Consider the following 14,597-nt stretch of genomic DNA (forward strand, 5'->3'; position numbering starts at 1 on the left):
CTTCCAGAATACCTGGGCCAGGTCGATTAGAAAGGCCTGCTCGCAGAAGTGTTTTAGAGAGCGTTTGACAGTGATGAGGGGTGGTCGTTTAACCGGGGCCCATAGCGGATGCAGGCAATGAGGCAGTGATCATTGAGATCCTGATTGAAAACAGCAAAGGTGTATTTGGAGGGCAAGTTGATCAGGATAATATCTATGAGGGTGCCCATGTTTACGGATTTAGGGTTGTACCTGGTGGGTTCCTTGATAATTTGTGTGAGATTGAGGGCATTTATCTTTGATTGTAGGACTGGCATATCCCAGTTTAGGTCACCTAACAGAACAAACTCTGAAGATAGATGGGGGGCAATCAATTCACACATGGTGTCCAGGGGACAGCTGGGAGCTGAGGCGGGTCTATAACAGGTGGCAACAGTGCGAGACTTATTTTTGGAGAAATTCATTTTTAAAAATTAGAAGCTCGAACTGTTTGGGCATAGACCTGGAAAGTATGGCAGAACTTTGCAGGCTATCTCTGGAGTAGATTGCAATCTTAGCTTGATGCTAGCTGACTGAGGTAAAAACTATTTACAAGTCACAGAGACAATGTTTTCTGAGTAGCTTACTTTTACTGTATTTTGTCTCGGAGATTTGATAAAGAATCCATTTGTTAGTGATTTCTGAGTTAGTTTTACATGTTAAAATGGTTCTGTGTAAAATTGTGGCCGAGCATGCTCAGTCTGGAGTATTGACCTTCAGTGAGACTCGCTCGAAACGCTTGTTTTTTTTGCAAAACGTTGTGCTGTGAACTTATGAAGTCACCCCGGGTACAATTTTTGTACGATGCTGTCCAGTAGATTTGGTTGTTTAAAGGCCTATAGGAAATGGCTTCATAATGCTGTCTAGTTGATTTGATTAGCTATAGACCTATAGGAAATGGCTTCATAATGCTGTCTAGTTGATTTGATTAGCTATAGACCTATAGGAATTGACTTCATAATGCTGTCTAGTTGATTTGATTAGCTATAGACCTATAGGAATTGACTTCATAATGCTGTCTAGTTGATTTGATTAGCTATAGACCTATAGGAATTGACTTCAGAATGCTGTCTAGTAGATTTGGTAGACTATAGGAAATGACTTCATAATGCTGTCTAGTTGATTTGATTAGCTATAGACCTATAGGAATTGACTTCAGAATGCTGTCTAGTTGATTTGGTTGACTATAGGAAATGACTTCATAATGCTGTCTAGTTGATTTGATTAGCTATAGACCTATAGGAATTGACTTCAGAATGCTGTCTAGTAGATTTGGTAGACTATAGGAATTGACTTCATAATGCTGTCTAGTTGATTTGATTAGCTATAGACCTATAGGAATTGACTTCATAATGCTGTCTAGTAGATTTGGTTGACTATAGGAAATGACTTCATAATGCTGTCTAGTTGATTTGATTAGCTATAGACCTATAGGAATTGACTTCATAATGCTGTCTAGTTGATTTGGTTGACTATAGGAATTGACTTCATAATGCTGTCTAGTTGATTTGGTTGACTATAGGAATTGACTTCAGAATGCTGTCTAGTAGATTTGGTTGACTATAGGAATTGACTTCATAATGCTGTCTAGTAGATTTGGTTGACTATAGGAATTGACTTCAGAATGCTGTCTAGTAGATTTGGTTGACTATAGGAATTGACTTCATAATGCTGTCTAGTTGATTTGGTTGACTATAGGAATTGACTTCAGAATGCTGTCTAGTAGATTTGGTTGACTATAGGAAATGACTTCATAATGCTGTCTAGTTGATTTGATTAGCTATAGACCTATAGGAATTGACTTCATAATGCTGTCTAGTTGATTTGGTTGACTATAGGAAATGACTTCATAATGCTGTCTAGTTGATTTGATTAGCTATAGACCTATAGGAATTGACTTCAGAATGCTGTCTAGTAGATTTGGTTGACTATAGGAATTGACTTCATAATGCTGTCTAGTTGATTTGGTTAGCTATAGACCTATAGGAAATGACTTCATAATGCTGTCTAGTAGATTTGGTTGACTATAGGAAATGACTTCATAATGCTGTCTAGTTGATTTGATTAGCTATAGACCTATAGGAATTGACTTCATAATGCTGTCTAGTAGATTTGGTAGACTATAGGAATTGACTTCATAATGCTGTCTAGTAGATTTGGTAGACCTATAGGAATTGACTTCATAATGCTGTCTAGTTGATTTGGTTGACTATAGGAATTGACTTCATAATGCTGTCTAGTTGATTTGGTTGACTATAGGAATTGACTTCATAATGCTGTCTAGTAGATTTGGTTGACTATAGGAAATGACTTCAGAATGCTGTCTAGTAGATTTGATTAGCTATAGACCTATAGGAATTGACTTCATAATGCTGTCTAGTAGATTTGGTTGACTATAGGAATTGACTTCATAATGCTGTCTAGTAGATTTGGTTGACTATAGGAAATGACTTCAGAATGCTGTCTAGTAGATTTGATTAGCTATAGACCTATAGGAATTGACTTCATAATGCTGTCTAGTAGATTTGGTAGACTATAGGAATTGACTTCATAATGCTGTCTAGTTGATTTGATTAGCTATAGACCTATAGGAAATGACTTCATAATGCTGTCTAGTTGATTTGATTAGCTATAGACCTATAGGAATTGACTTCATAATGCTGTCTAGTAGATTTGGTAGACTATAGGAAATGACTTCATAATGCTGTCTAGTTGATTTGATTAGCTATAGACCTATAGGAATTGACTTCATAATGCTGTCTAGTAGATTTGGTTGACTATAGGAAATGACTTCATAATGCTGTCTAGTTGATTTGGTTGGCTATAGGAAATGACTTCATAATGCTGTCTAGTTGATTTGATTAGCTATAGACCTATAGGAATTGACTTCATAATGCTGTCTAGTTGATTTGGTTGACTATAGGAAATGACTTCATAATGCTGTCTAGTTGATTTGATTAGCTATAGACCTATAGGAATTGACTTCATAATGCTGTCTAGTTGATTTGGTTGACTATAGGAAATGACTTCATAATGCTGTCTAGTTGATTTGATTAGCTATAGACCTATAGGAATTGACTTCATAATGCTGTCTAGTTGATTTGGTTGACTATAGGAAATGACTTCATAATGCTGTCTAGTTGATTTGGTAGACTATAGGAAATGACTTCATAATGCTGTCTAGTTGATTTGATTAGCTATAGACCTATAGGAATTGACTTCATAATGCTGTCTAGTTGATTTGATTAGCTATAGACCTATAGGAATTGACTTCATAATGCTGTCTAGTTGATTTGGTTGACTATAGGAAATGACTTCATAATGCTGTCTAGTTGATTTGATTAGCTATAGACCTATAGGAAATGACTTCAGAATGCTGTCTAGTAGATTTGGTTGGCTATAGGAAATGACTTCATAATGCTGTCTAGTTGATTTGATTAGCTATAGACCTATAGGAATTGACTTCATAATGCTGTCTAGTTGATTTGGTTGACTATAGGAAATGACTTCATAATGCTGTCTAGTTGATTTGATTAGCTATAGACCTATAGGAATTGACTTCATAATGCTGTCTAGTAGATTTGGTAGACTATAGGAAATGACTTCATAATGCTGTCTAGTAGATTTGGTTGGCTATAGGAAATGATATAATCTGATTCCTAATATTTTGTTTCCTAATGTCCTGAATTAGAGGGTATTTTAGGTCATTTTAGGTTGTGTATTATCCTACACTGATCAGTTATATTCTGAAAAAATGAATTTCTAGGTATATCATATGAGTAGTATTTTAATATCATACTCAAGGAGAAGTACTGATGGAAGAGATCATATACAACAACATTCAGGTAACCAATTAACTTCTGCCAACTGAATCAGTTCAACTGTCATCCATCTTTGATCTGACCCCATCAGAACCCCAAATATACTCTTGTTTTTCTCCATTGTCATAGATACATCCATATGTAGTTGGGGTATGTTTATTTTACATAGTATAAAACGTTTCATTTAATAAATAAACCTAATCATTACTTGACTGTTCTACTGTTGACTGACTATGTACTGTCTTCTTCCAGAGATCCAACGTGTTGAAACATACCAGTGATGTTGCAGTAACAACCTGAGATATGGCCTCTACAAGACAATCTGCTTTAGAGTACATTACAAATGGAAGGTTACGTCTCATTGGACGTCTCCAGAATCTGCCCCTCATTTTGGAAAACCTGTTCCAGCGCAAGGTTCTTCACGAGGAGGAAGTCAGTAAAATTCAGGCTGAAGTTGACCATTTTGACCAAACCAGAAAAATACTGGACTGGGTCTCGGCCAAAGGAGAGGCTGCATGCTACGAGTTACTGATGATTCTAGACATCACAAGGAAGAGGACCCTAGATGACGCTGACTTACAGCAATGGATCAGCTGCTTCCCCTTCAAGGACGACCCAGAGATGACAGACTACTTTGTTGGTAAGCGATTGTATAGTGTCCTATTAGTACACTATATAGTATACAATTGGCTGAAAATGGCATACCTGTTAAAACGTGTCTTTCAAATATTATTTTAGGTTAATTTAGCTTACTATGTGCACTCCGTGAACAGGGTTTGTACTTTTGACACCATTCCTTTGGTTCTGCTGGGGAAGCGCACATTGGCGGGGGTTAATGTACATTTTAAGATTGTTCATCAAGTAAAAAAAGCCTTCATTATGATGTTCAGTAGAGATCTGTGTCATCTTGACGAAGGCTATGCTGAAACGTGTCGGAGTTTTTATAGATGTTATTCTGTTAAACATGCCATCATAATAAAGACATTTTAGATTTGTTTTTACTGCCCCTCGGTCCTTCTTGTTTTTGATGACCATTTATCCCCAAAAGATGACCATTTATCCCCAAAAGATCCCCTTCAATCTATGAAGATCTACCAGTATATCCTTGTAGTTTTCTATCCTGATTTTCTCTCGTCCTTTAGATTGGCTTTGATTTGTTGGCACAGTGCATTTACTCTCTCTTCCCTTAATACCCTTATTTTAGGTTCAAAACCTTGTCACGGATATCAGACACAGCTGAAATGTAAAGCACGGAAGATCACAGAGGGTGCATGGAAACATAGCTGTAGTCTCCTACCAGATAGATGTAGAAATGGGGGGACTTTCTCTTACACCCCTCTTGTGTTAGATACAGATGAGCATTCATCTGACTCTAAAATTAAAGTGAAAAGCAAAATATGCAAGAAAGCTCGCCGTAAAAAACTAAAGAGCTTCATCCCCTTGGCAAAACAGGAAACATCCCCAGCTGACCTGCTTAAAACACATGAAAAAATCCTCCTCGTTGGAAAACCTGGAATTGGAAAAACATCAGTATCCCATCAAATGTTGAACCTCTGGGCAGAAAAAGATCATAGAGAACTAGATTACATGTTTTATTTTGAGGCGAGAGACATTTCACACAGAAAACCCATGAGCCTGGAGGACCTTCTCTTTAACATGTACAGTGAGCCAAACGAAAGTAAAGAAGAAATCTTACAGGATATTAAGAAGAACTCTGAAAACGTTGTCATCATATTTGATGGAATCACAGACCTCTCCTCTCTATCGGTAGTAAAGGACCTTGTGGAGAACCTCCTGCCTGATGCAAAGATTGTGACCACATGCAGACCAGATCAATCTGAAGACTTCCTGACAGACTGGCCCACAGACTGGTTCAGAGTGGAGGTGAAAGGGTTCAGTGATGAATCCATCAGGGCTTATTTAACACAGATGCTGAGTGCTGAGCTTGACTCCTTGAGCAGTGTGTTAAACAACCTAGAGTTGTTCAGTCTGTGCCATGTCCCAATGTACGCACTGATGGTGGTTGCTTGTAGTTATTATTCTACCCTAGCGGATTCTAAGCAGCCATGTTCTACAACTAAGATGTACATCAACATCCTCCGTCACTGCATCCAAAAACACAGTGGCAAACGACTGGAAGATCACAACAAGTGTCTCATACAAAACAGAGAGAAAATATTGTCTTTGGCAGAAATTGCTTTTGATGCAACAAATGAGAAAAACATGAACTTGACAACACTGAGTTGTGAAGAAGGCAGTGTCCATTTTGCCTTCTTGGGGGCATTTATGGTTAAGGTTGAGCCCACTGCATCAGACACTTGCTCTGCGTTTCTCCACTACACAATGCAGGAGTTCTTTGGTGCCCTTTGGCTCTTACAGAATCCAGACAAAATCAGAGAGGTTCTAGAGAAGTGCCCGACTGAAGAATGGAAACACACAAAACACTTAATTCCTTTCCTGTGTGGGCTTCTGAATGAGAGGAATACTAGATTGGTAAACAGTCTAGTTCCAGCTGAACAGATCAAGAAGACATCAGATTGGTTCTTCAAGGAAGTGGTGAACACATTTCTTCCATCTCAAACAAACCAAGATCATGTAGAAGGTGGTGCTCCCGAGTCTGAGAAAGATCTTCTGTTTTTGTGTCAGTGCTTGTATGAATATCAGTCTACTGAGGCCTGTCTGCTTCTCCTGGACAAACTGGACTACCATCTAGACCTGAGTGGAGAACATCTGGATCCTCACCAGTGCTGTGCAGTCTTTTATGTGACCAGTCAGTCTGCAGAGAGAAAGGTTGGCTTGGACCTGAATGGCTGCACTGTGTCAGACCAAGGAGTAAGGCTGATACTGGGCTCTCTGAAGAATGTCAGACATCTTGGGTAAGGTTGTTATCTGTATACAAACTAACCTAGTCAAATAAAGATTGGTAATCAACAAACCAACTACTTTGCTTCCTTGTTTGTCTAATAGCATTTGAGGTCAGGATACATCTCTCTGTAAATTTAAAAACTGTCTCAAGACTTTTCCCTACTGATTAAATCACCCCCCAAATCCCTGCAAATAAGTTATCTTGATGAATGCAAAACACACTATCAGTAATTTACTGAGTTAGTTATTAAGATGACAAAACCTTTGGCTACTTCAAAAAATGTAAGATTTAAATTAAAAATCTAATCTGTTTTCTGATGATATATCTGACCCTTCAATGCATGTTAGACATCTTGGGTAATATTTGTTTTGTCTAATTCTAAGCAACCCATCTTTAAAAAAATATCTTATATTCTCTTCCCTTCAGATACTGAGTTATAAACACTTCTTTGTCATGCTACTTTGAAATAATCTGTATAATCTAATGTATAATCTATTCTCTTTTAAAGACCATCCTCTGATGATTCATCTGACCCCTCAATGTTGTGTCAACTCTGGAAAACTTTGCTGAGCAGTGAGGCAGAGATGGACTTCACCAGCTTACTTGGCATCTGTGGAAATGAGTTGCACCTTCCAGTCCAGGGTGAAGGACGAGTGTTTGAGAGAGCAGAAGAAGTGATGACACAGAGTCTAGAGAGGGTTCATCTCTGTGTACACTGGGATCAGAGAACTGTTCTCAGTGAAGCTCTCAGCAAAACCATTTTAAAGTGTCTACCAAATATCAACAAACTCAGGTGAGTATCATCCAGCAGCATGTGTCTGTTTCTGTTGTTGTAGTGCAGTATGTCTGTTTCTGTTGTTATAGTGTAGTGCAGTATGTAGATTTTGAAAAGGCATTTAAAGTATGATAATAGACAATAGATATATAAATGCCTGGACTTGTATCGCTCGTCGGAAGAAGTGGACCAAGGTGCAGCGTGTCACACCCTGACCATAGTTTGCTTTGTATGTTTCTAAGTTTTGTTTGGTCAGGGTGTGATCTGAGTGGGCTGTGTTATGTGTTATGCTGTGGAGCGCACTGTGTCCCCAGTGCGGGTGCATAGCCCGGTGCGGTACATACCAGCTTCTCGTATCGGCCGGGCTAGAGTGAGCATCGAGCCAAGTGCCATGAAGCCGGCTCTACGCATCTGGTCTCCAGTGCATCTCCTTGGGCCGGCTTACATGGCACGAGCCTTGCGCACGGTGTCCCTGGTTCGCCTGCATAGCCCAGTGCAGGCTATTCCACCTCGCCGCACTGGCAGGGCGACCGGGAGCATTCAACCAGGTAAGGTTGGGCAGGCTGGGTACTCAAGAGATCCAGTGCGCCTGCACGGTCTGGTCTATCCGGTGCCACCTCCACGCATCAGCCCTCCGGTGGCAAATCCCCACACCGCACTCACCCTGAGGTGCGTGTCCTTGGCCCAGTACCACTAGTGCCGGCACCATGCACCAGGCCTACAGTGCGTCCCGCCGGTCCAGCGCTGCTAGAGCCTTCCTCCTCTCCAGCGCTGCTGGAGTCTCCAGTCTGCCCAGCGCCGCCTGAGCTACCCGTCTGCCCAGCGCCGCCTGAGCTACCCGTCTGCCCAGCGCTGCCCCTCTGTACCGAGCTGCCCCTCTGTCCCGAGCTGCCCCTCTGTTCCGAGCTGCCCCCGCGTCCCGAGCTGCCCCTCTGTCCCGAGCTGCCCCTATGTCCCGAGCTGCCCCTATGTCCCGAGCTGCCCCTCTGTCCCGAGCTGCCCCTCTGTCCAGTGGGTTCATTTAGAAGGGTCGCCGTGGTTAGGAGGTCACGGAAACGGACAATGGGACAGACTAAGACTATGGTGAAGTGGGGGCCATGTCCAGCACCAGAGCCGCCACCGCGGACAGATGCCCACCCACGCCCTCCCCAATAGGTTCAGGTTTTGCGGCCGGAGTCCGCACCTTGGGGTGGGTGGGTACTGTCACACCCTGACCATAGTTTGCTTTGTATGTTTCTATGTTTTGTTTGGTCAGGGTGTGATCTGAGTGGGCATTCTATGTTTCGTTTTTTTCACGTTTATTGTTTTTGTATATTGTTCGTATTCTTTTATTAAAGATGTTTATGAATCTCCTTCCCAGGAAGAACCGCGTGAACACAGCGAACACAGCGAGTTCATGATCTTTATTTCTCAGAACAGTAAAACAACAAACAAAATGTCACGTTCCGTAGGCTTCACACAGCTAACAAAAAAACAACATCCCAAAACCTAAGGTGGCAAAACATGCTGCCTAAGTATGATTCTTAATCAGAGACAACGATTGACAGCTGTCCCTGATAGAGAACAAACTTCACTGCCCACATGAACAAATAATTTCACTTTACTATAGAATACTACAATAAAGTATCCAAAACACTACAGTAAAGTCTGCAGTCTAGTATACTAGTATTTTTTAAAGAAGACAACAACACAACAAGAGACACACATGACAACAGTATTCAGTCTGTAAAAGAGGCCGCAGTCACATTCTCCCTGCTTCTGAACATAGAAATTCTTGTGTTTTATGGGTCACAGGTTTACTCCTCTACAACATCAGAGAGGATCCCCTGAAAGACTGGAGACAGAAGAGAAAGCAGTCCTACTCGATTTGTGTCTACAAGCAGCACTAGATCACAGAGAAACATTCCAGAGAATTGTGAACACACTGCTGTCACTGTTCTCTGTGTATCAAACTGAGAGGTATGACATCCTGCTGGATCTGTACTCTCATGTGAAGTACAATAGGAATCAAACAGCCAGGAGTATCCTTCCATCATTGAAGCCAGTTTACCAGTCAGCTCCTGCAGTCTGGTCCATAGACCTCTCAGAGAGAAAGGCCTCCCTCCTCCTAGAAGTGCTGAAACTCCAACCAGGGAAGAAACCAGTAGAGCTGAAGGGCTGGTCAGATGAAGAGAGTGAAGTGAGGAGTTTCCTTCAGTGTCTGCCCTACATCTCACAGCTGAGGTGAGTGACTTTATCCAACAAGAGTCCATATATCATTGACCTGGTGTAGATAGTATTCATGGTTTACACTGTCTTTATCTTTTTAATACATTAACATGTGAAGAAGCTGTAGAAACTCTAATTCACTAGGGAGTTAAAATGAACAAAATTACAATTCATAGTTGTATTGTTTTAAAAGATGGAGTCATATGGTGCTATTAGTTTTCAGTTCCCCAACCCTGTTACTCATATCAGTCCTCATCACTCACCTGTATGTCATCTGTGTTTTAAACTGTTTGTTCAGATTGTGTTATAGAATTTTGAATTTTCAATGTTCATAATTAAAATTTATCGGTCTGCAACCCAGAGGTTGTAAAGTTCTGGTCTTAAATTAAACAGAATTCCCAGCTCACAATTGATCAAATTTATTAGCGAGAGCTCTGCTGTGCATATACAAAGACGTTTCTTATATAAATTCTCTTAACCTACGCACATACATACACACTAACATTTGGATTCTCTCTTTTTCTCCTGAAGTCCCACCACAGTTTACCACTCAGCTGACAGTTTCAATCTCCCCCAGATACGAGAGCTCTGTCTCACCAGAATTACAGCCGGGTCGGTTCAAACATGAGTTAATGAGACTCTTTGTTTTCGTTAGGCATACATTCCTCTCTTCCCAGGTCCACACAACATCTAATCCCTAATGGTTAAGTTTCCAGGTAGAATGATTTTATCATTTATCTTTTAACCTTCATAAAATCTTTTAACAGATTTTCTCCACTGAAGGATAACATAAAGAGGAGAAAGAGAGAGAAGACATTCCTACTGAATCTGTGTCTTCAAGCAGCTCTCCATGAGAGAGGAACCATACAAACAACTGTTGAGAAAATGTTGTCACTGTCTAAAGTATATCACAACCAGAAATGTGATTTCCTGCTGGATCTGTTCTCACATGTGAAGGACTATGAGACTCAAACAGGCAGGAGTGTCCTTCCAGCATTACAGCCAGTTTACCAGTCAGCTCCTGCAGTCTGGTCCATAGACCTCTCAGAGAGAAAGGCCTCCCTCCTCCTAGAAGTGCTGAAACTCCAACCAGAGAAGAAACCAGTAGAGCTGAAGGGCTGGTCAGATGAAGAGAGTGAAGCGAGGAGTTTCCTTCAGTGTCTGTCCCACATCTCACAGCTGAGGTGAGTTGGATCAGTACAGTTCAGAGATTGTAGTTGTCTGTCCCTGTATTTCCCTTTAGAGAGGAATTTTGTATCTTTCTGCAGTAACTTAATAATTAAATATACACATACTGTTTGGAAAATATGCAGTCTTTGTAGTCATGATTTTAAGGAACAATTGAAGTGGATGATGAGTTTAAGAAAGATGGTCATTGTATTTTACCCTCCATAATGTGACCATCAGAAATGCATATCATATCTCTCACATATTTGTTGTTAAACTGTTCTTGCAGTTTTACTCCAACACATGATCAGAGAAGATCCCCTGAAGAGAGGACAAAGAGAGAGAAGACATTCCTACTGAATATGTGCCTTCAAGCAGCTCACCACGAGAGAGGATCCATGCAAACAACTGTTGAGAAAATGTTGTCACTGTCTAAAGTATATCACAACCAGAAATGTGATTTCCTGATGGATCTGTACTCACATGTGAAGGACTATGAGACTCAAACAGGCAGGAGTTTCCTTCCAGCATTACAGCCAGTTTACCAGTCAGCTCCTGCAGTCTGGTCCATAGACCTCTCAGAGAGAAAGGCCTCCCTCCTCCTAGAAGTGCTGAAACTCCAACCAGGGAAGAAACCAGTAGAGCTGAAGGGCTGGTCAGATGAAGAGAGTGAAGTGAGGAGTTTCCTTCAGTGTCTGCCCTACATCTCACAGCTGAGGTGAGTGACTTTATCCAACAAGAGTCCATATATCATTGACCTGGTGTAGATAGTATTCATGGTTTACACTGTCTTTATCTTTTTAATACATTAACATGTGAAGAAGCTGTAGAAACTCTAATTCACTAGGGAGTTAAAATGAACAAAATTACAATTCATAGTTGTATTGTTTTAAAAGATGGAGTCATATGGTGCTATTAGTTTTCAGTTCCCCAACCCTGTTACTCATATCAGTCCTCATCACTCACCTGTATGTCATCTGTGTTTTAAACTGTTTGTTCAGATTGTGTTATAGAATTTTGTAATCAATGTTCATAATTAAAATTGATCTTAATCAGTCTGCAACCCAGAGGTTGTAAAGTTCTGGTCTTAAATTAAACAGAATTCCCAGCTCACAATTGATCAAATTTATTAGCGAGAGCTCTGCTGTGCATATACAAAGACGTTCCTTATATAAATTCTCTTAACCTACGCACATACATACACACTAACATTTGGATTCTCTCTTTTTCTCCTGAAGTCCCACCACAGTTTACCACTCAGCTGACAGTTTCAATCTCCCCCAGATACGAGAGCTCTGTCTCACCAGAATTACAGCCGGGTCGGTTCAAACATGAGTTAATGAGACTCTTTGTTTTCGTTAGGCATACATTCCTCTCTTCCCAGGTCCACACAACATCTAATCCCTAATGGTTAAGTTTCCAGGTAGAATGATTTTATCATTTATCTTTTAACCTTCATAAAATCTTTTAACAGATTTTCTCCACTGAAGGATAACATAAAGAGGAGAAAGAGAGAGAAGACATTCCTACTGAATATGTGCCTTCAAGCAGCTCTCCATGAGAGAGGATCCATGCAAACAACTGTTGAGAAAATGTTGTCACTGTCTAAAGTATATCACAACCAGAAATGTGATTTCCTGCTGGATCTGTACTCACATGTGAAGGACTCTGAGACTCAAACAGGCAGGAGTGTCCTTCCAGCATTACAGCCAGTTTACCAGTCAGCTCCTGCAGTCTGGTCCATAGACCTCTCAGAGAGAAAGGCCTCCCTCCTCCTAGAAGTGCTGAAACTCCAACCAGAGAAGAAACCAGTAGAGCTGAAGGGCTGGTCAGATGAAGAGAGTGAAGTGAGGAGTTTCCTTCAGTGTCTGCCCTACATCTCACAGCTGAGGTGAGTCTGAACATGTGTGGTGGTTGGTGATTATGTGATGTTAGTAGTTATTATCTTGTAGAAACATTTGACATATTAAACTTCAAGTGTTGGTAAATCTTGTAGCAGTATTGTTAGAGAGGTGTAAAGGTAAATATTTGTTGGGATGCCACGCAGGTATTAACCCTGTAGAAAGGAAAAGAGTAGGATAGAGAGAGACCCACTACCAGACACACACACATCAGCAGAAGAGACTGTCTAGAGTGTAGCCTGTTAGCCAGATAGCCAGTGGAGAGAAAAGATAAGACACACCATATAAAACACCCATCACAGCACAGGGGGAACCCCACCAATAATACCTCATACAATAATGATGGCAGAGCAATTTAACGGCAACTTCATAGAAATAATTTCCAAGAAGGAACCCAGTCATCAACATGAGAGGATTCTTTCTTCTTTGCCACATGTCATTAGTACCACATATATACAGTTCAAATAACAAGACACAATAAACTGTCAAGTAACCTCCCTTTAACTAAAATGTCAACCCAAATACGTCTGGCAGGCCAATGATAGTCCAGCAACGCTGAACCTCAAAGGGAAGAGCATTGAAAACAATAATAAAGTCTGCTGCAGTGTAAAGCACGAGAGAGAGAGAGAGAGAGAGAGAGAGAGAAGAGAGAGAGAGGCGAGAGAAGAGAGAGAGAGAGGCAAGAGAGAGGCGAGAGAGAAGAGAGAGAGAGAGAGAGAGAGAGAGAGAGAGAGAGAGAGAGGCGAAAGAGAAGAGAGAGAGAGAGAGAGAGGCGAAAGAGAAGAGAGAGAGAGGCGAGAGAGAGAGAGAGAGGCGAAAGAGAAGAGAGAGAGAGAGAGAGGAGAGAGAGAAGAGAGAGAGAGGCGAGAGAGGCGAAAGAGGCGAAAGAGAAGAGAGAGAGAGAAGCGAAAATAGAGAGAGAGAGATGGGGGAGGGTGGGAGAGGGAGAGAGAGATGGGGGAGAGGTGAGAGGGAGAGAGAGAGATGGGGGAGAGGTGAGAGAGGGATTGAGAGATGGGGGAGAGGTGAGAGAGGGAGAGAGGTGAGAGAGGGAGAGAGAGAGAGGTGAGATAGAGATGAGAGAGATGGGGGAGAGAGAGAGAGAGAGAGAGAGAGGCGAAAGAGAGAGAGGCGAAAGAGAGAGAGAGAGAGGCGAAAGAGAGAGGGAGAGAGAGAGGCGAAAGAGAAGAGAGAGAGAAGAGAGAGAGAGAGGCGAAAGAGAAGAGAGAGAGAAGCGAAAATAGAGAGAGAGATGGGGGAGGGTGGGAGAGGGAGAGAGAGAGATGGAGAGGGAGAGAGGCGAAAGAGAGAGGCGAAAGAGAGAGAGGCGAAAGAGAGAGAGAGAGAGAGAGGCGAAAGAGAAGAGAGAGAGAAGAGAGAGAGTGAGAAGAGAGAGAGAGAGAGGCGAAAGAGAAGAGAGAGAGAGAAGCAAAAATAGAGAGAGAGATGGGGGAGGGTGGGAGAGGGAGAGAGAGAGATGGGGGAGAGGTGAGAGGGGGAGAGAGATGAGAGAGAGAGAGAGAGAGAGAGAGAGAGAGAGAGAGAGAGAGAGAGAGAGAGAGAGAGAGAGAGAGAGAGAGAGAGAGAGAGAGAGAGAGAGAGAGAGAGAGAGAGAGAGAGAGAGAGAGAGAGAGAGAGAGAGAGAGAGAGAGAGAGAGAGAGAGAGAGAGAGAGAGGGGGGAGGGTGGGAGAGGGAGAGGGAGAGAGAGAGATGGGGGAGAGGTGAGAGAGGGAGAGGGAGAGAGAGAGATGGGGGAGAGGTGAGAGAGAGATGGGGGAGGGTGGGAGAGGGAGAGGGAGAGAGAGAGATGGGGGAGAGGTGAGAGAGAGGGAGAGGGAGA

General features: G+C 41.8%; 1 protein-coding gene across 5 annotated transcripts in view; it reads left to right on the plus strand.

The window, feature by feature from the left end:
- Positions 1–14,597, plus strand: part of LOC135535771 (uncharacterized) — a 55,549-nt gene that overhangs the window by 23,809 nt on the left and 17,143 nt on the right. For 3 of the 5 annotated variants that reach the window (XM_064962195.1, XM_064962199.1, XM_064962200.1), the window contains exons 2-8: positions 4,092–4,479; positions 5,044–6,715; positions 7,214–7,498; positions 9,275–9,703; positions 10,456–10,872; positions 11,145–11,573; positions 12,330–12,746. In XM_064962195.1, coding sequence (XP_064818267.1) covers positions 4,143–4,479; positions 5,044–6,715; positions 7,214–7,498; positions 9,275–9,703; positions 10,456–10,872; positions 11,145–11,573; positions 12,330–12,746 — 3,986 coding nt within the window. In that variant the 5' untranslated portion in view covers positions 4,092–4,142. The other 2 variants (XM_064962196.1, XM_064962197.1) reach the window with 2 other exon arrangements.

The sequence above is a fragment of the Oncorhynchus masou genome, unplaced genomic scaffold (genome assembly GCF_036934945.1).
Source record: "Oncorhynchus masou masou isolate Uvic2021 unplaced genomic scaffold, UVic_Omas_1.1 unplaced_scaffold_514, whole genome shotgun sequence".
NCBI classification, from domain to species: Eukaryota; Metazoa; Chordata; class Actinopteri; order Salmoniformes; family Salmonidae; genus Oncorhynchus; species Oncorhynchus masou.